The sequence below is a fragment of the Grampus griseus genome (assembly GCF_964374135.1).
Source record: "Grampus griseus genome assembly, chromosome: 11".
NCBI lineage: Eukaryota > Metazoa > Chordata > Mammalia > Artiodactyla > Delphinidae > Grampus > Grampus griseus.
In genome coordinates, this window is record NC_139005.1 from 45,260,196 (window position 1) to 45,283,112 (window position 22,917).

The 22,917-nt window shown below is 41.4% G+C and overlaps 1 protein-coding gene across 21 annotated transcripts in view; it reads right to left on the reverse strand.

Annotated features, from left to right (window-relative positions):
* Nucleotides 1-22,917, reverse strand: part of R3HDM2 (R3H domain containing 2) — a 148,338-nt gene that overhangs the window by 30,306 nt on the left and 95,115 nt on the right. For 7 of the 21 annotated variants that reach the window (XM_082665722.1, XM_082665734.1, XM_082665718.1 and 4 more), the window contains 10 exons: nt 14,408-14,607; nt 11,754-11,777; nt 9,902-9,943; nt 7,753-7,839; nt 7,145-7,271; nt 5,796-5,874; nt 5,082-5,141; nt 4,375-4,515; nt 3,835-3,943; nt 975-1,070 (listed from right to left, as the gene is read on the reverse strand). In XM_082665722.1, the coding sequence (XP_082521848.1) occupies nt 975-1,070; nt 3,835-3,943; nt 4,375-4,515; nt 5,082-5,141; nt 5,796-5,874; nt 7,145-7,271; nt 7,753-7,839; nt 9,902-9,943; nt 11,754-11,777; nt 14,408-14,572 (930 nt within the window). In that variant the 5' untranslated portion in view covers nt 14,573-14,607. The remainder of the gene's footprint in view (nt 1-974; nt 1,071-3,834; nt 3,944-4,374; nt 4,516-5,081; nt 5,142-5,795; nt 5,875-7,144; nt 7,272-7,752; nt 7,840-9,901; nt 9,944-11,753; nt 11,778-14,407; nt 14,608-22,917) is intronic. The other 14 variants (XM_082665724.1, XM_082665736.1, XM_082665720.1 and 11 more) reach the window with 5 other exon arrangements.

The following is a 22,917-nucleotide window of genomic DNA, read 5'->3' on the forward strand; positions in this document are numbered from 1 at the left end:
TTTTCTGAACTAGGTGATGATGAGAAGATATATATATTTTTGTCTTGATGAGCGAGGGGAGAGTGGGAAAATGGGAGGCAAGTAGTGTCTATCTAAGTATATTGATTAGAACTGGCCATCTTTTGATGACAAAGGGAGGCTGGCTCTTCTTCCTCTGTTTGCTACTTTGACTCTAAGATAGTGCTGCTATCTGGATCATACATTTTCCGGAGATTTGTTTCTCTCTTGACCTTCCTGAGTTTCTCCTATACTTCTGTTCAGTCTGGTAGGCAAAGGCCACCAGATACAGGGGTACCAAGTATATCTGATATGGCCCACAATTCTTAAGAATAAAGTTGCCTATAATAATCCATGTTGCCTTTTGGCCCACGGAGCAGTCCTACTCTAAGAAACAAGGTAAGAAATATAGGAAGGAAGAGACTTCCTATTCAGGTCGAGACTGTAGGGAATAGTGAGTGGTACCCTCTGTGCATGTGGAATGTGGAGCTCAGAGAATGGATGCCACATCTGTGCTCTGATAATCACCAACATAGCCTAAAAATGAGCCTGGCCAAACAAGATGAATGTATAGGCTGTGTGGACACTAAGTCTTCCACTTAGAAGCAAAGATGCCTAAAATGGACAGCGGAAGTGAACGAGGGTAAGCAGGAGGGTTTGACAGGCAAGATTCAGGGCCCTTCCATAAGCCCTGCCAAAACCATTTCTATTGTCAGTCTAATCATATCTACCAAATTCAGCCACTCCATTTGTTCTCTTTATATGCCACATGCATTAAAAATAGTAAGAATAAAAATCTGCAGCTTCCTAATAAGCCACATTTAATTTTAGAGATCAAATATGGGACTGGCTGATGTTGGTTAAAAACAAAAGCAGAAAAAAACAACAAAGCATTTATGGAGGTTTCATTCCATTCACAGTTCCAAAGATTAAGAGCTAAAAGCTAGGGGCTGACAACTCTCAGAAGCTACACTTACCTCTCGGGCAAATATTCTCTCTCGGACCCTTTGATATTCCTCCTCTCTCTCTTCTATTGACTTGCTCCTCCTTCCATCCTGCAATGGAACTCTGATCTAGATCGATGAGCAGAATTAAGCTAGTTAAGTTCTCCTCGTACTGCAAGCTCACTGCACACCAGCAAGGAAGAGAAACCGGGAGAGTTTATAGTTGCCATCAAAAAAATGGAAAAAAAAAAAAGAAATAAAATTTCCAGTGTTGGACAGGTTTCACTGGGTACATCTGACCATGCAGTTTGGGAGATCAGGTTTTCTGGATGGTTGGGGCCTCTCCATCTCCCCACCCCCCCAACCAACCAGAGTATCAAGAACAATAACTTTTTATAAGGATTGGGTTGCTTCCTTGTGTAATCAGGTACTCTCCAATCAGTAAGGATGAAGAGAATAGCCCAGGGAATAAAACATTGCTTTGGAGGGAAAGCAAGGGATAGGAGGAAGCTAGAGAGGGAGAAGAAACAGGTATTTAGCAGAGCTAAATTTAGAAGAGTTTTTACAGAACTAGCACCTGACATTATCCCTTTTTTAGTCACTAACGCCATGGCCTGTAGAACCAAGTCACACACAGCTCAGCAAAGAGGGCCTTGGAAGTGAAATCCCAAGGGCGAAGCTAAACTCAGAGCTTAAGCATTTTTCCTCATCTTAACTAAAGCTACTGGAGGGAGGGAAAGAGAGAGAGTTTACAGAAATAGAGAAGAAAGAGAACAGAGCAACACAAAGAAGAAAAGAGAAAGAAAAGGAGAATAGAACAGAAAGAAGGATGGACAGAGAAAGGACCAGACAAATGAGATATGGTAGAGAAAGGGGAGAGGTAGAACGACAGAAAGGGATAAGAAGTAAATGGAGGACAGAGAACCTTACACTCTCTGAAAAATGCAGTGAGGTGACTAGAGGGGATGGCTGGCCAGACCACCACCTCTGGCTAGCCTACGACCCAACTCTCCACCACTGTCTTTTCCTCTTAGCCTGTGAGTTGTGAGCACTGTCCTGGGTAGGATGTTATAGTGTCCTTTTCCATACTGCTCTTTAAGGCAAGGTGCTCTGAGGGAGATAAGTCATTAAATGCACGTCATCAGGTTATAAAAGATTCTGACCTTCCATCCAGAGGCTTTCAAAGTTTCAGATGAAGCAACCAAGGAGACTGCTCCTCTAGGCTGATCTTCCTGGACTTCACCACTCTCCAGAGGAAAGCATAACTTCAGGAGTATCAACTTTTGACTAGATGTAGTTCTCACTAGCCTAAATAACCTAAATTCTGCTAAACGTCCTTTTACAAATCTCATTCCAAGAAGACATAGGACCTCGAGGTGCTTTACTGTCCTTAGCCCCTAGCACTGGTAAACCAATGGCAGAATAGGAAGAGCGTTGGGCTTTGAGGTCAGGCAGAATCTAAGCTCTGCTACCTCTGAGTAATGTCACTTAAGGCAAGTAACTTAACATCTCCTAGCTCAGTTTTCTTATATTTAAAGTGGGGCTAATAACCCCCATCTGGATTGGGTTGTGTGGAGGATTAAAAGAGATAATGCATATAATGTGTTTAGAACAGAGGCTAGTTCAGGGAAAACACTCAATAAAATAGCAGTTACTGTGTTTATTATTAATATTACCGACAGACAGTGCATAGAGCCTATCCTATTATGGATCAAGCCTGAAGCTGAGAGATGAAAAGTTCACAATAGGGAGAGTTTCCATTCCACCCCAATATGCCTCTAGGCCTGAATAATTCCTGATCCACAGAAAAAGGGTTTTGGGAAAATGGAGAGAAGGGCATCAGGATGGAAAGGCTCTTTCTTGTTTTTTAAATTTTATTTGTCTTTTTGTATGTTTCATTGTTTCCAATCTGACCCAGCATGTTTGTCCACGATAGATAATGGCACTTTTCTCAAAAGGACTCCCTCAAATACTCAAGTAGCAAGCAGGAAAAGTCCTGGTCTCAAGACCATACAATATCCAGAGAAAACTAATTTTGACTCTAGAGGTAAGATATTATTATAGTTATTATTAATTAGCAAGACTAAATATTGGCTTTACCCAACCATATTCTTTAAACCTTAATCCTGGTTCTCTACCTAACCTCCTTTGGAGGCTAAGCAGAAGCAGGCTGGATCTTAACCCCATGAAGCTAGGAAAACTAACCCCCAAACATCACTATCTGAAGGATGGGCTAGAAACCAGGGCAAAAGCCAGGCCCATAAATGAAGGGATGGGGCAGACTTTTCACTTCTTATTCCCACAGGAGTGGATCAAAAACCTGCCTGAGGTTCCCAGCATCAAAAGCCAAATTAACTCACTCACCTTGGTGGAAGAAGTTGGGAAAAGAATAAGGAGTTTGCAGAAAGGGATCAGAAACACCTTTACAAGTGGGTAAATTAGATAACAATTTTGCAAGTTCAAGGCTAGCCCTGAGATAGGAAGAGTGGAACTGGGATAAAGTAGCTTTGGGTGGTTCCCAAAGAAATCCAGAACTATTAAAGAAAAAAAGAAGGGAGCCATCAGCTGAATCAAGGCTGAAGCAGGGAGGGACCTTGCTTTGTCCCAAAATGAAGTGGAGTTAGAAGTCAGTGGCAGAACCAGGGAGTTCCAGGCCAAATGAGAAAACCCAGCAAACCTCAGCACCATGTCTCTCTGGGGCTAAGAGGGTGGCATTTAGCTCAACAAGTGCAGTTAGTCCTCAACATTAAGCCAAAGCCAACTCAGTATAGCTCAACACTTTTTTCCACACTGAGATATTACGAGTTTTCTCCATCCCACAAAAATTCTTCTCCCCTCCCAGTTTCTCTTACTGCAATCTCTCTGTATAGACCCAACCCTTTCCATTCTTCACCTGGTTATCATCTCGGTCCATACTGGCATCATCTCTCTTGAGAATGAATCTCTGCTGAAATTCTGTATTCTTCTCATCCTTTATATGTTCTGAGAATCTCTGTTCAGGGCTGGGATTGGGAGAAAAATGTGGAAGGAAGGGAAGAAAGACTCTTGTCAGGAAGCAGACCTCCTAGTATAGTTCTCTTAAATTCTACAACCCCCACCCAGGGGATTTCTGAAGTCAGGGATCCAAAAAGTCACATGAAAGTTTTAAAGAAATCCTCTGGGACTGTTCTTTATACATCTATAACTTATCTTCTTCCAAAATTTTACCTGTCCTATCACTAAAGGTGAAGAGAGGCCAGAGCCAGTCTTCACAAAACACTAGTGCCTCTAGCATCTATTTCCAAGGCCTCACAAAGAGTAGAAATTGATAATATAACCCACCCTCCCTCCACTGTCCCCTCTCCAGAAAGAGAAATCTTGATCCTACACCTTCCTCTTCCATCCCAGAGGCTATCCCAGGAAAGTCTTCCCAATCTGTGGTTTCCTCCCTTACATTCTTGTGTTACTGGTTTTGTTGATGATGACAGCTTTTCCAGTTTGGTCAACATTGTGGTCCATCCCAAAATAGGCAGCTACCCGATGTAATAGCATCCGGTGATATGAGGTCATCTGAGGGAACTTCTTGAACTGGTTGCTGCAGGGAAACCCAGGGGGAAAAAGTGAAATAAGGACAAGTAACAGCAATAACAGCCAATTGTAATTTTTCTTACAAGTGTTGAAAGTGGGGAATTTCTTAGGAGAAAGAGACATTATTATAAGGAAGATGATGGTAACCAAAGATGGTAACCAAAAAGGTTCTCTCAACTTTATCTACAGTATTTTGTAGATCCCTCTGACCCACTATCCTCATTAAGACTACTCCTTATGCAATAAGCCCTAGGTCTCACCCACCTAGATGATATTCTACAAAGAAAAAAGGGAAAAACTTAAGAATAGTGAAATATGGGATAAGGGCTAGCTGCTAAATTTTTTTCAACTCAAGTCTAAGCAATAACTTAAAAACTTCATTTAGTTTCCACACATACACTTTTTGATCCATTCTGATTACTTCTCCCCAACTCCTTTTGGTTCCCAGTGAGTTATTACTTCCAAATTCAGACTTTTAAGGGAACGATGAAAGAGGGATATCCTAAAATTTTACCTGAATTTCTTTCCAGTACCCCTCCCACCTCTAATGTGTATTTCATTCAAGTAACTTACTTGTTGTCATTAATAAAGTCCAGAATCTCCTGTTCTAATTTTAGCAGCATCATTCTGTCCCTGTTTAAAAAAGATTAAAACAAAACAAAACAAAAGGCAGCCCTCCCATAGACATTGAAAGCAAGGATTGAAAACACAGCCTGCTCACTATACAAGCTGAAGGGACGGATAGATCCAAACCCCGAGAGTGGATCAAAAATGCAAAGGCTGCTGAGCCTCACTGCCCTGTCTTATGTTACTTTAAAAAAGAAAAACAATCAAGCCTCCTAATAATGTACTTTATTTTCCTTGTCAGAAACCTAATTCTGTTGCCAGTCATATTCCTATAAACACATACTTTATACTTATAAATCTAATCATTGTTCTATACTCCATCTGGTTATTTATAGAATTTTTAAACAAGTATGATTTAGCTTTGGTACAAATCAATTATTTTTTCTTCTGTGCTTTTTAATTGTATTCTCAAGCCTTCATATTTCTTTGTCTGCATTCTTCTTCCAAATAATTTTTCTCAACTCTTCTGGAAGCAGGAACCTCAATATGAGGGTATTCTGAATCTCCAACAGAATATAAAACTACTCTGGAGAGAAATGGTGTGTCAGGGGCTAGGCATCCTGGATTCTAATAATGGAAAAATTCTGAGAAGCTATTTGGCCTCTTGGGTATTCTGCTGGTCCTGGCCCCTTTCCCCCTTCCATCAAATCATGTTATTACCTTGGGTTCTTTTTCAGTGTATTTACAAGAAATTCATGTAGGTCTATTCCAGTGGAGTCCGTATATTCTTGACTGGAGTCTAGAACACCACAGTGAAATAAATTAAAAATAAATGAAACTGTCTTGCATGATCTCTAACCCCAAGCAGAAGCCCACAACCTGATCAGGAGACATGAGAACAGGAAAGGAGAATCAGACTTCAGGATTTTTAGCTTAAAAATCAGAATGACCTTGATTTGCCAGCCCCTCAAAATTCCCCATGACAGTGATATAAGGTGGAATCTGGGTCACAGTGTTACATTCGTATTACATTGAAAAGCCACCTTGCCATCAATAAGTATTTATTGAATGTCCAGACACAAACAAAGGTTTTATTCTAGTTAAGGAAAATAAATTCTAGGTACGGACAAACAGGGCTGAATTTTCCAGAATCTCAGCATCATATAAAGAATCATATAAAGAATCAACAATCAAATGTTGATTATTTATATGATTATTTATATTTATTTATAAAATTTTAATCCTAAGATTGCCTTTTTCCTCTTAATTATCATTAAAATTTTTTAGGGGGGGCTTCCCTGGTGGCGCAGTGGTTGAGAGTCCGCCTGCCGATGCAGGGGACACGGGTTCGTGCCCCGGTCCGGGAAGATCCCACATGCCGCGGAGCGGCTGGGCTCGTGAGCCATGGCCGCTGGGCCTGCACGTCCGGAGCCTGTGCTCCGCAACGGGAGAGGCCACAACACTGAGAGGCCCGTGTACCGCAAAAAAGAAAACAAAAAAAAATTTGAGGGGGGGCCGTACCGCACGGCTTGTGGGATCCTAGTTCCCCGACCAGGGATCAAACCTGGGTCCCCAGAAGTGAAAGCGTTGAGCCCTAACCACTGGACCGCCAGGGAATTCCCTTAATTATCATTTTTATGGACCATGTCTTTTGGCTACCAGCCCAAGAATTTAAATCCAAAGAGGGCTTAATAATTACATGCAAATTTACATTATTAAAAAAAAATCACTCCAAGCATCCCCAAACCAAAATATAAATATTATCTAGAGAATCTGCTACCAGTGATGATCCATCACTATTTATTCCAGAGCAAAAATAAAATCAGAATTGATTACAATGTCCTCCCCTATGGGTAGCCCAGTGTTAATGGAATAGCTCTCTGTCAGCCCTTAAGGCAGGGCTGGATAAAGCAGCAAAGAAAGTAACTTAGTTAGGCACCTCCCCAAACAACGATGAAGTCAGCAGGACACTAGGAACTGTTGGGCCGATAAGGTCAGTGGGAAGATGGAAGGAAAAGGCACTGCAGAGCCAGGACCCAGGAGAGATGAGAAAGGGGGAAAGTCTTCACCTCTAGACAGCATCTTCCTTGGGACCTTTTCTTTGTTTTTGTCCTTGTCTTCCTTTTCAGAGACATCCTTTGTGGACTTTTCTTCCTCCTTGTCAGAGGGGCAGCTGATGTGCAACTGAATTATATCCTTGGACAAGGGGAAAGAGAAATATAATCAAAGGGGAAAACAACTCTCCTGCAGCCCTTTGAAATCTCAAAGAAGGCAAATCTTAGGGTGGCAGCATTCTCTTACGAAAGAGAATATTTTGTTAATTAAATTGTTTTAGCTTTTGTTCTACCAAAAGGGTAGAGGCTAAGCTTTTTCTGTCAACAATCACAGCCTACTGTATGGAAAGCTCAAGTTATGCTTGCTGTTCCTGCCATAAGAATTGGAATGGAAATGGTTCTAACCACCAGAGGGAAAGGTGTGGGTCTGCATCATCCTGGGTGGTCCAGGTGTGAAGACCTATACTTCATGCTCTCACCCATGCCCTTATTTTACTGCAGCAGCCTGTTTTGAAGCTCCTCTACCCTGATTTCCAAGCCTAATGTTGATGCCGTGGATGCTACACCAGTTTAGCAAACAACTGCCAAACTCAAAGCTACACTTACTCTTATAAAGGACCTACCTGGGTTTCTAGTGGCCCGTCAGCAAACGGGGCAGAAGACTCCTCACACACTGCAAGGCTGCGCACCAACTTCAGCTTGGAATTAGACTGAAAAAAATAAATACACATACATATTCCCTTGGTGGACACTGGGAAAGCTTTTGGCTGAATAAAGGGCATTCTCTTTTGCTCTGTTAGTTGCTTCTTCCATAAATAGGGTTTTTTTTTTTTTTTCCCCTTCAAACAGGTCCTACTCATTCATTCCTGATTCACTTGAAAGATAATTCTCTTGCTCACAACAGTAGATATATAAAAACAAAACAACTACTTTGGACAGATGATAGGAAAACCACTTTGCTTAGCTCTCCTCTCTCTCTAGCTCAGTGCTCCAATATCACACTCAGAAGTTTACTGAGAATACACAGCAGCAGAGCTTAGTAGAAAGACTGGATTTAAGAACCAGAAGTCCTAGCTTCAACTCCTGGTTTGAGGTATGAGATATTGAGCAAATTACTTGACCTCTCTGGGTCTCTTTTTGGTCCTCAATAAAAGCGGGATAAAAATGTTTAAGGGGTTGGTGTGAGAATTAGATTATATAAGGCATGTAAACATATGTATCATAAATAGTGCCTAGTATAAAGTAGACGATAAATGCTAAGTGACTCTAAACCTGAGGTGGCAAGGGTATGGAAAGAAGTGTCTAAGAAAAAAGTAGAAAGAAAGAAAACTTTCTAACATTTGGGATTCAATGTGACAACTAATCCACTTGGTTTACTTATGCTGGCTGGAGAATCCCCAAAAGATCTGAATTCCACTTTATAAATCACTGCTCTCCTAGGTATCTCCAAAGTCAAAAATTATAGTGACTCATTAGAAATCTACCTATAAACATTTATTGAGAGTTCTTAAAATAAAATCAAAGTTTACAGTAAATACAAAAGCACAAAACATGGTATGTGTGGTCCAGGTAGCACAGTATAGTGAAAAGAATTTGCAAGTCTGAAGAACTGACTTCAAGCCTAGTTTTGCCGCTTTCTAATAAATGTCCTCTGTCAAACTCACTCAAACTCTATAAGCTCAAGCTTCCTCCTCTGTAAAATGGAAATAATAACGATAATAACTGTCTTACTTATTTCTAAGGTTTGGGGGGAAGTGAAGTAGCAGAGAACACCCTCTGTTTTTTTTCTTTTTGGCCGTGCCCCGCAGCATGCGGGATCCTAGTTCTCTGACCAGGAATCGAACCTGCACCCCCTGCGTTGAGTGGAGTCTTAACCACTGGACCGTCATGGAAATCCTGAACACCCTCTGTTTTAAACTTTACTGTCAAGCCCATCACTGTGGATTAGGCCATGTAAGGCAAGCCACAGAGCCAATTTATCATACATCATAGTCTTCTTCAAACCCAAGCCACATACTGGCTGGGACATTCCCAAATTCTGCCATTATTTTTCAAGGGGAAAGGGGTGGACACCCTTAATTATTACTTCGATGTACAATTCTTCCCAATGTAAGAAAAGTTTAATATTTTACTGTTCCCTAATTAAAATTAAAAAGCTATCACACACTAACACCTATAGTCCTACCTGATAACACTGCTTAAAATAATCTGTGATGTACTAATTTTATCATACAATGATTAAAAACAAAATCTTCCTCTTTGCCCCAACCTAAAAAGTGAATCAAAACAAAACAAAACGAAACAAAACAAAGCCTGTATTTTTAGGATGTCCAAAAATGTTGAATCATTTTACTAATGGTAGAGGATTTATCTTAAAGAAAATTCACATGGCGAAAAACCCCAAAACTGCTGGGAGGCAAAATAAGAGAGCCAGAGATGAGCAGAGAAACTGGCATTACAGCAGAACCAGTACCAGTGTGCTCAGGCTTTGTTTGTGGGAGGCTCTGGCTGGGTATCCTTTCAGGTATCAGAAATAGACTGTGACTGAACTAAAGATAATGGAGAAAAATAAAGCCAGATATTCCAATAGGACATATGTATATGTGCGTGCATGTTTGTGCGTGTGTGTATGCATGTTCACAATCAGGGTACAAGGGACAGGCAAACTTTGCCTATATATAATCCAAATAAACTAGTTATTAGTGATAAGTCCATTTGTGCAATGTTCTACTAATAACACTAGAAAAGAAGCTATAGAGGAAGGGCTCTCACCTTGGCTCTTTTCCTGGCATGACCGTGGTTGGATGTCCGCCTCTGTTAGAAGGGGATTAGAAAATATTAAAGGTGGGGGAAATAAACACTTAAGTTAAAAGCAATACAAGTTTACAGAGAAAAAGCACTAACTTTAAAACCATTATAATAGCCAAACTATGATGAGACCCAGTTGTTGTGGTTGTCCCCTATGCTACAACTCTAGCAGCTGTGACATGGAAGGGACCACAGGCCACCTACAGACAAACCACCACTCACCATGAAGATAAAGAATAGAAAGACATTGACTGGTTGGCCTATTTCACAGATTGATAAAAATTACTTTTGGATAAACCAGGGAATCCTCTCCTGATTAGGATGCTTCTGGAAATGTCACTACCATAGCACAACAGAGTGTTTTTTTCCCAAGCTTGCTAACAGGAGCCTATTTAGCCCACAGTGGGTGTGAAATATGGCTCCTAACCATCACTTAAAATAACACCTTTATAGGACAACACATTGAGAGTTCTAACTTGAGATACTCAAAAGACCTGTCCCTGTGGCTGCAGAAATGGAATGAAGGCTCTTATTGCCAACTGCCTACCTCCCTGAATATGAGAATTCTCCCAGTTCTAAGCTCCTGGTGCAGGCTCTTATAGCCTGTCTGGGTCATGGATATAAGATGGGACAGGATAAAAAGAAGGGAGCATGGAAGATGTGGATAAGACCTCCAGAGCAAAGGGAGGTAAGGAGAGCGAGTAAAGAGCAGGATAGAAGCTGAGGAAGATGAAGAATGAGGGCCTGAGGTGGGATGAGGGAAAGAATGACTAATTAATTGGTAAGGTTTCGCATAGCTGAGAAGTCAAAATGAGGACTTTCGGGAAGAGGCTGGGTGACACTTAGGGCTTCTAAGATGTTTGGAATGGAACTCACTGCCACTGAGGTGTGGAAAAAACTGAGGCTGGTGGGTGGAGGAGGGGAAACAGATGGAGGCAGAGTACCAGCATGGTCCTGGGTAGGTGAGGCTTTCTTTCCTTTGTCCTCTTCACTAGTTACCAAACAACACTGCTACAATGCAAAATGGAGAACCGGAAATGTGGATGGAAAAAGTGAGAAATGATGGTGAATCTGGTCAGTGGCAAGATCTGTTATAATAAAGGAAGAATCATAGTCCAGGAATATGAAGCAGTATTTGTCACTATTTTTTTCAAATAAGTTATAACATACATATGACACAAACATTCAAGAGTTATAATGAAGGTATGCAGAATAGTAAGTCTCCTTTCACATCTGTCCCCCAGCTACCTGGATCTCTCCTAAAGGATCAACTAGTACTGAATTTCTTGTAATCTTTTACAAGAGATCTTTTATGCATCTATAAGATTATTGTACATGTGTACACACACTTTTTTTTAAACCAAATAGACGGATATTGTACACACTGCCCTAAACCTTACTTTTAAACTTTTTTCAAGGATACCTCCATAGAAGAGACACTATTTTTCTTAATGGCTACATGGTATTCCATCGTGTGGCCATACCATAACTTATTTTACCAGTCCCTTAAACTGCACCATTTAGGATGTTTCTGATCTCTGTTAGTATAAATAATGCTTCAATGACCATATCATTGAGTATATCTACAAATATGGTATAGTCCATTTAAAAATTTTATATTTAAAAATTTTATAAAGTATTGCTAAATTGCCCTTCAAAGAAGTTATACAAATTTATAACCCTACAAACAATGTATAAATCTGCTTATTTCTCAGAATGCATAATTTTCATTAAATAGTCAAACACATACTGAAAGCCTAATATGTATCAGGCACCATGCTAACTACTGGAGGATACAGAGATAAAAGACACAAACCTTGTCAAAAAGGAACTCATAATCCTGTTGGAGAAGACAGACAAATAGACAATTACAATACAGGACATTAAGTGCATTACAGAGGTACTCATGGAGTGCTAGAGGAGCACAAGTGTCTAACTCAAACCTAGGAATTCACAAATTCACATGTTCACAAATATTGAGTGCCTGCAAGGAACTGTGTTGGGCCCTGGAGGTACAAATGATGAGCCTAAACTGACCTGGAGGAGGCCAGGGAAAGAATACCACGGAGGGCATTCTAGGCAGAGAAAACATGTGTAAAAGCATGCTTTCTCCAAACTTTTCAGGGGCCAGCGAATCAGTTAATGCTGGAGCATAGGATTCCAGAGGTGGATGGATGGCAGGCAAGGGCTAGGTCACAATATGCCATGCTGACAAATCTGGGACTTAGCCTAGGGCAAGGAGACACACAGAAACTCTGGAGAGAATTAACACAATCAGATCTTTATTTCACAGCCATCTTTCTAAAGCAGTATGGTAGCTGAATCAGAGGGGATTACAAGTATAAAGGCAGAAAGCCCGGCTAGGTTATTTAAAGGACCCACCTAAGTTCAGTATGTGTTAAGTCAGGACTTGCCCATTCTAAACTGAATCTCAGAACCTGCCCTTTATAGCACTGTTTCCATGCCAAAGATGTTCTGAGTTCCAATTGCTGATTCCAAGAATATGTCTCACACAGTACGAGTAATGAAAGTCCCCTTTCCTCAAACTTTCCAGCTCCAATTCGTAAAAGGCACTCTCTTGACAGAGTCAGTAAGATTCTTGTGGAGACTTACCAGGTGTGAGTTGGGGGGAAGGTAAGAGAAAGAGCAGAATTTTTAGTGCTGTTGAAGGGGAACACTAGTAGAGGGGAGAGGGCTTCTGTAGGGTGGCCAAGACTTTGTAAAAGGAGCAGGAGTTCCAGTAGATGGCAGCAGCAACTCCACCTGCTCCAGCAGCAACAAAAGGAGTCTGAGGGGAGGCAGGTTCCCCACCCAGCCTCCCACACAATCTATCTGTATATCTAGGTGAAGACATTCTTAAACCAAGTGAGTATCCATAAGGCATATAAAACCTATAGTCACCCTTTCTTTTCTACCTATCTTCAAGGAGAACACACAACAGGAGTTCAGAACACCACTTAAAATTGTCTCCTGAGAATAGAGTAACTTGGACCAAAAAGTTCATTTAATTATTATCTTCCATGTAACATGACAGCACATAATTAAACATTCAACACTTATTTGTCCTGAGGATTTAAAATTCATTATTGGGATCAGTGGAAGCTAGAAGTATAGCTGGAACAGTGGCAGACTGTCTCCATAAACTCTGGAAGGATGGGCTGGGAATGACAATTCACATGCAAAAGATAATGGAAAGAAAAGCAGCCATGACAGAGATCTGGCAAATTGTAAGTGGAAATATAGTAGAAAAGCAGGCAGCTAGAGAACAAAATACTTCAGAGAGTTATCTGATTTTAATTCATCCCTTTATGTTGTTGCTGTCTTAATCTTTACGTAAGACAAGGCCTAGGTGAATTGGGTTGTCAAGAGAAATCCTGCTTCAAGTTTCTAGACCCTCCAAAATGTCATTGCTACTGCTCTTTAAACTAACTTACTACAATTAACAGTCTATCTCCTAAGCATATAATAAAGACCAGTCTCACCCCTGGGCAAGAAGGAAAGGATTTATATAATTTGGGCTTGGGTAACAGAGGAAACTAGTAGTGACCACAGGGAAGAGAACTGGAACAGGTAAGCTAGAGGAGGCCCAGAGTCTGGCTGGGTACCAAAGAGGAGCCCTGGAAAAAGCTCGGCTGGCCATCTACTGCCATCATATCTGCACTGTAGTATGAATTCGGATGGAAAACAATAGGCAACCAAAGAATAAAATTCCTCTCACTCACATTTACCAAGTGGCAAGTTCAGAGACTATTTCTGCCCAGAAAATGCTGACTGCTTTAACACAACCAGGATATGAATTTAAAACTGTGTGTAAAGCCAGGCAGCTCTAGTTTTAAGAGTTTATTGTAGGGATTTCCCAGGTGGCGCAACGGTTAAGAATCTGCCTGCCAATGCAGCGAACAAGGGTTCGAGCCCTGGTCCAGGAAGATCCCACAGGCCGTGGGAGCAACTAAGCCCATGTGCCACCACTACTGAAGCCTGCGCGCCTAGAGTCCATGCTCCGCAAGAGAAGCCACCGCAATGAGAAGTCCGCACACCGCAACGAAGAATAGCCTCTGCTCTCTGCAACTAGAGGATGCCCATGCGCAGCAATGAAGACCCAACGCAGCCAAAAATAAAAAAAAAATTTTTAATTAAAAATATGGTTTATTGTATAAGCCATATTATGACTTGTCAAATATGTGTTTGTATATAGTTTGTTTTTTGATAGTTAAAAAATATCAAAATGTAGCAAGAACCAGTGTTATTCAGGTCCTAACAGATTAGGGATTTCATTCTGTTTTCTTTAGACTTCATTGTGGACTCTGACAAAAAGGGAAGGAGATATTTCTTGAGAGCTGAAGTTGGGTTTTTAGGGAGAATCAAATGTTTGTGTAAGTGACTGGCTTCCTATAGATTTCCAAAGCCACCTCTAATGACGTTTCTATTTTGCTATAAAGAGTGCGCATATGATGCACTTCTAATCCTTACCTGTGTCTCCTGACGCAAACTGGTATCTTCACTCTCTTTCTCAATTTCTTCCTTGCTTGGAGTCTTAGATATAAACTTGTTTTTGTTTACAGATTCTTCCACCAGTTTTTTTTCCGATTCTTTCATTATTTCCAGAGTCTCTTGAGTAGTGTTACTGTTAGACATCTTCTTCAATAGAATACAGCAGCCTCTATGGACTCCTAAAGAAACATGAAATGCATTAAACAGGAGCTGTGTATCTAAACTTAACACACCTGTAAGACTTGTATTTCATACAGAAGCCTGAAATAGCCTTCCTGTAACCCAGTATAGGGTCCTTTGATAAATGTTACCCCTAGATTAATTTCATTTCTTTAAAGAAAAAAAAAAAGCTTTACTGAGGTAAAATTGACAGAAACTGCATATATTTAAAATGCACTAGGAATTCTCCAGCAGTCCAGTGGTTAGGACTCCCTTGGCGCTTTCATTGCCAATGGCCCAGGTTCAATTCCTGGTCAGGGAACTAAGATCCTGTAAGCCACGTGGCGCGGCCAAAAATATATATATATATACAATTTGATGAATTATGAAACACACATACACCTGTGAAACATCATCACAATCAAGATCGTGAGCACATTCATGACCTCCAAAAGTTTCCTCCTGCTCCTTTAAAAGCCCTTCCTCCCCTTTGCCACCACCCCCAGCCAACCACTGTCGCTACAGATTAGTCTCCATTTTCTAGAATTTTACATCATACAGTATATGGATTCTTTTACTCAGCATAATTATCTTGAGAGTCACCAGGATTCAGTTCTAAAGCAATGTAGTTTAAGTCCCCTTGGCACTTTATTTGCCCTCCCTTGTTCCCTACAGAAATCTGCTCACATCTTCAGCTTGAGCACTCCACAGAGTTATCTCACTAGACTCTCTCCAGAAAGAAGATATAAAGCTCTATTCAGTACCAGAGAGGATCACTCTCCTTTCCCAAGGAGAACTTCCACAGCTGCCACAAACCACAACACTGTTACCAACTTCAAGTATCTCCTCCATCAAAAAGCAGCAAAATCAGACAATGCTTATAGAATCTTAAATTCTTTCCTTTATCTTAAGCAAGCTGAAAAGGCAAGAAGAGAGTTTTGTAGTCATCTGTCCTTCGGAAAGACTGGGTCTCTCCCTGGAGGAAGAGAGAATCTTTGCTTTGCTATTCACTATTTGGGTTCAGTCACTTTACTGCCTCCCAAAGATGCAGAGATTTGTAGTGCAGGGGTGGTAGCTCTTTATCACTTGCTATCTCTACCTGGGAAATCCTGTAGTGAGGTCAATACAGTAATCCAAGCACCCATTCAGTAACAGAAATTGATGCTCTATACAGAGATTCATGTCCTCAACAACTGTTGAAGTCAAAAATGCTTAGCTCCACCAATGGTTTATAATAGAGGTTTCTCTTTCATGGATTACTGACTGTACTTGAATCCTAAATATTTCTTTCCTTTCTTTAAAAAGATAAGACTGGAAACCTTCCCATATGTCCTGTCTATTCCATGTGACTCTAGAAACCAAGCTAAACAAACAGCAATGCTTCAAGAAAATTGTCATGCCAGACATTTTTTCCTCCTTTCAATCAGTTTCAAGGATAAGACCCAGACGGCTCTTAAGAAGCATGCGTAATCTCATCCTGGCATAAGTTAGTCTGCAAAGATTATTGCTTTGTTCACCTTTTGGTGGCTACTGAGAAGCTGCCTGGAGACTTAAGTTTAAAAGGCTAGAGTCATTCATACAATCATAGTCATACAGCTGAATTTAAATTCTTTTTATTGATTGATTGATTGATTGGCTGTGTTGGGTCTCCATTGCTGCGCACAGGGTTTCTCTAGTTGCAGCAAGCGGGGATTACTCTTCATTGCAGTGCACGGGCTTCTCATTGCAGTGGCTTCTCTTGTTGTGGAGCACGGGCTCTAGACGCACAGGCTTCAGCAGCTGCAGCATGCAGGCTCAGTAGTTGTGGCATGAGGGCCCTAGAGCATGCGGGCTTCAGTGGTTGCAGCACATGGTCTCAGTAGTTGCAGGAGGTGGGCCCTAGGGCATGCGGGCTTCAGTAGTTGTGGCATGCAGGCTCAGTAGTTGTGGCACACGGGCTCTAGAGCACAGGCTCAGTAGTTGTGGCACACGGGCATAGTTGCTCCACGGCATGTGGGATCTTCCTGGACCCCACGGTTCGAACCCGTGTCCCCTGCATTGGCAGGCGGATTCTTAACCACTGCGCCACCAGGGAGGTCCCTATTTCTTATCTTTAAATTCAGCTGTATGTGACTTCCCTGGTGGCGCAGTGGTTAAGAATCCGCCTGCCAATGCAGGGGACACGGGTTCGAACCGTGGGGTCCAGGAAGATCCCACATGCCGTGGAGCAACTATGCCCGTGTGCCACAACTACTGAGCCTGTGCTCTAGAGCCCGTGCGCCACAACTACTGAGCCTGCATGCCACAACTACTGAAGCCCGTGCACCTAGAGCCCGTGCACCACAACGAAGAGTAGCCCTGCTCACTGCAACTAGAGAAAGCCCGCACACAGCAATGAAGACCCAACGCAGCCAAAAATAAATAAGTAAACAAACAAACAAATAAATAATAAAATAAAGATGAGAAATACTGGAAGAAACTGACTACAATAGAAAATGGCTGATATTTTATTTTTTAATTAATTGATTCAGGACCTGGAGGCTTCTATAAAAAAAGTTACAACCTACAGAGCTTACGTTTTTTATTTTTATTATTTTTTAATTTATTTTTGGCTGCGTCGGGTCTTCGTTGCTGCACGTGGGCTTTCTCTAGTTGTGGTGAGCAGGGGCTACTCTTCGTTGCGGTGCACGGGCTTCTCATTGCAGTGGCTTCTCTTGTTATGGAGCACGGGCTCTAGGCGTGTGGGCTACAGTGGTTGCAGCATGCGGGCTCAGCAGTTGTGGTACGCGGGTCCTAGAGTGCGCGGGCTTCAGTAGTTGCTGCACATGGGCTCAGTTGTGGCGTGCGGGCTCAGTAGTTGTGGCTTGCGGGCCCTAGAGTGCAGGCTCGCAGTTGTGGCGCATGGGCTTAGCTGCTCTGCAGCATGTGGGATCTTCCCGGACCAGGGGTTGAACCTGTGTCCCCTGCACTGGCAGGCGGGTTCTTAACCACTGCGCCACCAGGGAAGTCCCTACAGAGCTACAGATCATTGGCTGTATGTGGGAACTGCATATACACATATATGTTTTTTCCCCCCATGGGTAAATCAAGGCTCCATTCTCTTCAGTTTGAAATACAGTAAAACTCAGCACATGCCTTCTCTATTATCTCTTAGCTGGGAAACATCAATAAAGATCAGAATTGGAAGGGTTCTTAGATACAGCCTCATGCAATCTTCCCCATCCTCCCCAAAGAAGAGTCCCTTTGTGTAAGTTCCTGAGAGGAACTTTCTTTCTCCTAGAAAACTCCTGGGACAGGATCAACTCACTATTTCATAAACAGTCTTAACTGTTATATAGTTTCTCCCTATAAAAAGCTATGAACTGTTTCAATCTTGATCCTAAATCTGCCTTAGAGTCAAACAAGATTAAGTTTACTTCTTTTACCACATGACAGATCTTCAATATTTCTCTTTTTCAGGCTTAAATAACTTTAAAAAGATTACTCTGTCAGAAAGAAAAGGTGAGAGGTGGGGAATGAGGGAACTGGATAAAGGTGGTCAAAAGGTACAAACTTCTGGTTATAAGATAAATAAGTACTGGAGAGGTAATGTACAACCTGATGACTATAGTTAACTGTATGGTATATTTAAAAGTTAATAAGAGAGTACATCCTAAAAGTTCTCATAAGAAAATAAAATTTTTTTTGGCCTGAAATTTAATTGAATTTTTAAAATTCATACAACATAAAGTTAACCATTTTAAAGTGAACAATTCAGGGCATTTAGTACATTCAGTGTTGTGTAACCATCACCTCTATGTAGTCCCAGTACATTTTCATCACCCCAGAAGGAAACCTATGAGGAAACGGATACTAACTAAACTTATTGTGGTAATCATTTCATAGTACATGTATGTTAAGTCATTAAGCAGTACACCTTAAACTTATACAGAGCTATATATCAATTATATTTCAATAAAACTGGAAAAAAAAAAGGTGGTGATAGGGACAAATATAAAGCAGCTGGTTGTTTCTTTTTCCAGGATGGGCCTCAATTACCAAATAGGTATATTTGTCAATCAGAATGATAACTTTGCAGCTCCTCTTTACATATAAGGCAGAAAAGGCTCAACCATCTGGACACCTGGACTAACTTCACGGTGTCCAAGCACTGTTACTCAGTCAAAGCACTAATGAAAAAACCCAACTAAACCAAAAAACGGTCTTTCATAATAGCCACCTGTGGAATATGGTCACGCATTCCAACTTAAGTTGTAGGGAGCCACATGGTTTCCTTTGTTCACTGGGAAACAGGAAAACTTGAACTTTAGATTGTTTAAGACGTCCATAAAACAGTTATTAATGCAAACACTTTAAACAATTTTGACAGTCATTTCCACTGAGACTACTGGCCTCTTATAGAGGTGTGTAAAACAAAGCAATTCCTTTTTTAAAAATTAATTAATTAATTATTTTTTTGGCTGCGTTGGGTCTTCGTTGCTCTGCACGGGCTTCATCTAGTTGTGGTGAGTGGGGGCTACTCTTTGTTGTGGTGCACGGGCGTCTCATTGTGGTGGCTTCTCTTGTTGCGGAGCACGGGCTCTAGATGCGCGGGCTTCAGTAGTTGTGGCACACGGGCTCAGTAGTTGTGGCTCGTGGCCTCTAGAGTGCAGGCTCAGTAGTTGTGGCACATGGGCTTAGTTGCTCTGCAGCATGTAGGAGCTTCCCAGACTAGGGATCGAACCCGTGTCCCCTGCACTGGCAGATTCTTAACCACTGCACCACCAGGGAAGTCCCCAAAGTAACTTGTACTCTGAGGAAAAAGGAAGCAGCAGAGAAAGGGTACGGTAGACACTATACTGGCTACCTATCCAAATCTCCCCTTTCTCCCACACTCAATCTAGCCCAGATTTCCTTTTGGTGTTTGCCTTCCTCTGAGGACACATGATCAGGGAAGGTAATCCTACCCCTAAGCCCTAGGAAGTGGATCTTTCTTCTTTTTTTAATTTTATTTGGTTGTGTTGGGTCTTAGTTGCGACACGTGGGATCTTCGTTGCGGCATGTGGAATCTTTTGTTGCGCTGGCGGGCTCTTCGTTGTGGCACACAGGCTTCTCTCTAGTTGTGGCGCTCAGGCTCTAGAGCACGCGGGCTCAGTAGTTGCAGTGAGCAGGCTCTCCAGTTGTGGCGTGCCAGCTCCAAAGTGCACAGGCTCAGTAGTTGCAGCATGTGGGCTCTCCAGTTGTGGCACGTGGGCTCCAGAGCATGCGGGCTCAGTAGTTGTGGCATACAGGCTCTCTAGTTGTGGCGTGCAGGCTCCAGAGCACACGGGCTCAGTAGTTGCGGCACACGGGCTTAGTTGCCCTGTGGCATGTGGGATCTTAGTTCCCCAACCAGGGATCGAACCTGCGTTCCCTGCATTGGAAGACGGATTCTTAACCACTGGACCACAGGGAAGTCCCTAGGAGGTGGATCTTAATTAGCTAGACTATTCGTGGTAATTCTGTTTCCTTTTTGTGTCTGGGTTAGGAAGGGACAAGTGACTCAACCATCACCAGTGAGACATGAGAGGATTTTGCTAGGTGGGTGGCTTTAAAGAAAGGCTTCTCACTGTATTAAAAAAAGAAAAAAAAGCCACTAGAAAAATGGTTATCTTCTGCTGAAGGTTTGTCTTTTGTGCAGATGATGCCTGGACTGCAACAACCTGCCAACACATGGAGAAGGGTGGATCAGAGAGAGTAAGATAGTAATGAGGGGTCAGAGTTTTAACTCTAGAGTTAAGATCCATCAGAAGATACACCAAGCTCAAAACTGTATTTCTTGAGCTGAGGGTCTCTTTTGTTCTCCAAAATAACCTTTACACTCATTTCCATAATCCTATACAGAAGGCTCTCCTTTCTCTTGGGGCATAAGGATTTCTGGAAACAATTTTTTCTGGGCCGAAACAAAAGCAAAAGTTGCAGCCAAGGGACAAGATAATTTATTAGCAGGAAAAAGAAAGAAAGAAAGAAAAAGCTTTAAAGAGGAAGAATAAAGCCAGTAGACAAGGGTTAAAAGGCAGAGAAGTAATTTCCACTGTGAATGGCTTATTCAATGGAGAAAGGAACTATTTCATATATAACTTGACTAGAACAAAGCAAGACATTAAGCTCCCAGGAGAGCCTAGGTGTGTGCTTCCCTGCAACCTATCTGTGTACGTTGTACATTTCACCCAGGCAAATAGCACAATTTTAAGGCAGAGTGTCTCCTGAGGACACTCAGTGGCTCAAGCTGCACAGAGGGGACTGTCAGAAGTCGAGGGCAAGGAGAGGGAGTGAGGAAATAGGATGATACAGAGGAGGATGATTGGGAGCCAAGATTTGGCAATTTTTTCAGGAAGAATACTGCATATTCCCCATAAATTTTTTGACTGCTGAGGTAAGTACCTTCCAGAGCACAGTGAGATTATATATCCTTCCATCAACTCTATAAACAACCTTCTAGGCATTGTGCCAAAAAGAATATATTATATAGGGGACACTCAGAGAAAGAAGGGCAGTTTCATTTTCTCCCTTTTAATCCATGGCCAAGTAGAGAGAATTAAGAAAGAACAAAATAGCTAGAGGCTAAAAATTCTGACATACCCTGTGGCAAAATCCCTGTAAACTTTCCAGTCCTTTTCTCATTCATATATCAAGAATAAATTACTCCCAGTTGATACTCATACTGAAAAAATATTTAGAATCTAGGGGTTCAGGAGAATGTATAAACAAATTGTGGTATATTCATATAATAGAATACTATTCAACAATTAAAAAAATGAACTTTTGGTGTTTGCTTTCCTCTGAGGACACATGATCAGGGAAGGTGACCCTATCCCTGAGCCCTAGAAGGTGGATCAATCATGGTAATTCTTTTTTGTGACTCGTTTGAGAAGAAGCAAGTGATTCAATCATCACCCATGAGACATGAGGGGACTTTGCTGGGTGTATACTGACATACACAAAAACATGATGGATCTCAAAACTATATAGTAAGTAGAAGAAAGTGCATCTCCTTCCCCAAAAATACATACTATATAAGTCCATTTATATGAAATTCAAGAACAGGCAAAACTACCCTACAGTGGTTTAAATCAGAAAGGTTTGGGGGTAAAACACTGACTGGAAAGAGACATAAGGGATTCTTTAGGAGTGATGGAAATATTCCATCTTGTTAGAGGTAATGGTTACATGGGTGTATATAATTGTCAAAACTTATTAGCTGAATGCTTAAGATTTGTGCATTTTATGGTATGTTATTTAAACACAGAGAGCGAAAATAATGCCCTTAGTAGTCAAAACATTGGGGACAAAACATTCATAGGGTTAAAATGGTAGGTTAAAAACAAAACAAAACTGTCTAGATGCCCATGATGGCTAGCCTATTTATACACTCTTTGACACTAGAGTCAGGAGAAAAGGAAAAACCATTAATGTTTATTGAGTGCAATTATGAACTTGGTGCTTTATGCACTTCCACTCATACCGCCAAGAGTAGTTAAGGCATTTACCCAAGGTCTGCTGACCTTGGGCAAATTCCTTAACTACTGTCATACTAAATGACAAAATCAGACCCAAACTCTAGTGCTGATGCCAAAGTCTACATTCTTTCTATGACTTTGCTTATTGTTTCTATACTTTACTTTAATCCTAACAAAACTCTTTGTTAGGGCATTTCTAAGATGAAGAAGCCAAAGCTCAGAGGAATTAAATAACTTTCCCAAGTTACGAGGGGCAAAGGCAAGATTCCAGCCTGTGTCTGATCCCAAAGCCAAAGTTCTAGGTATCCCAAGGTAGACATTCAGGAGTGTTCTGGGATGTGAAGTAAGGTATGGGAGGAGTGCCTAGATGCAAGGCCTCTCTTCAGAGAGTGTCAGTGGGGGACATATTTGGGGGCTTGTAAACTCTCCCATCTTTCCCCTCAATCTGGGTCACCTCTCATGACTTAAAATTTTTTATAGTTTATAGAAAATATCTTATTTGATCTTCTCAAGGTATAAAATATCACCATTTTATTTATAAATGAAATATATTGTTCAGGGCCATACAGTCTGTATAAGAAGCCAGAATTCAAACCCAGGTCTTCTTGATTCCAAAATCCCATGTTCTTTTCACTACAGTGCCCAAATGATGAAAAACAAAAAGAGTATGATAACTGCATACCTGAAAAGGAAAACTGGTTCAACCGCCCTTGGGAGAAGGACAAGAAAGAAGGCCCTACTGAGTTATGAGAGATATGGGTCCAACACTCCCTTCTCTTCAGAGAGAGAAAGCAGAATGTGGGGGAATAGAGTATAAAGTACTTATGGAACATGTAAAGCTATAGTTATGTGACAGTCACCAAGTCCTTTAAG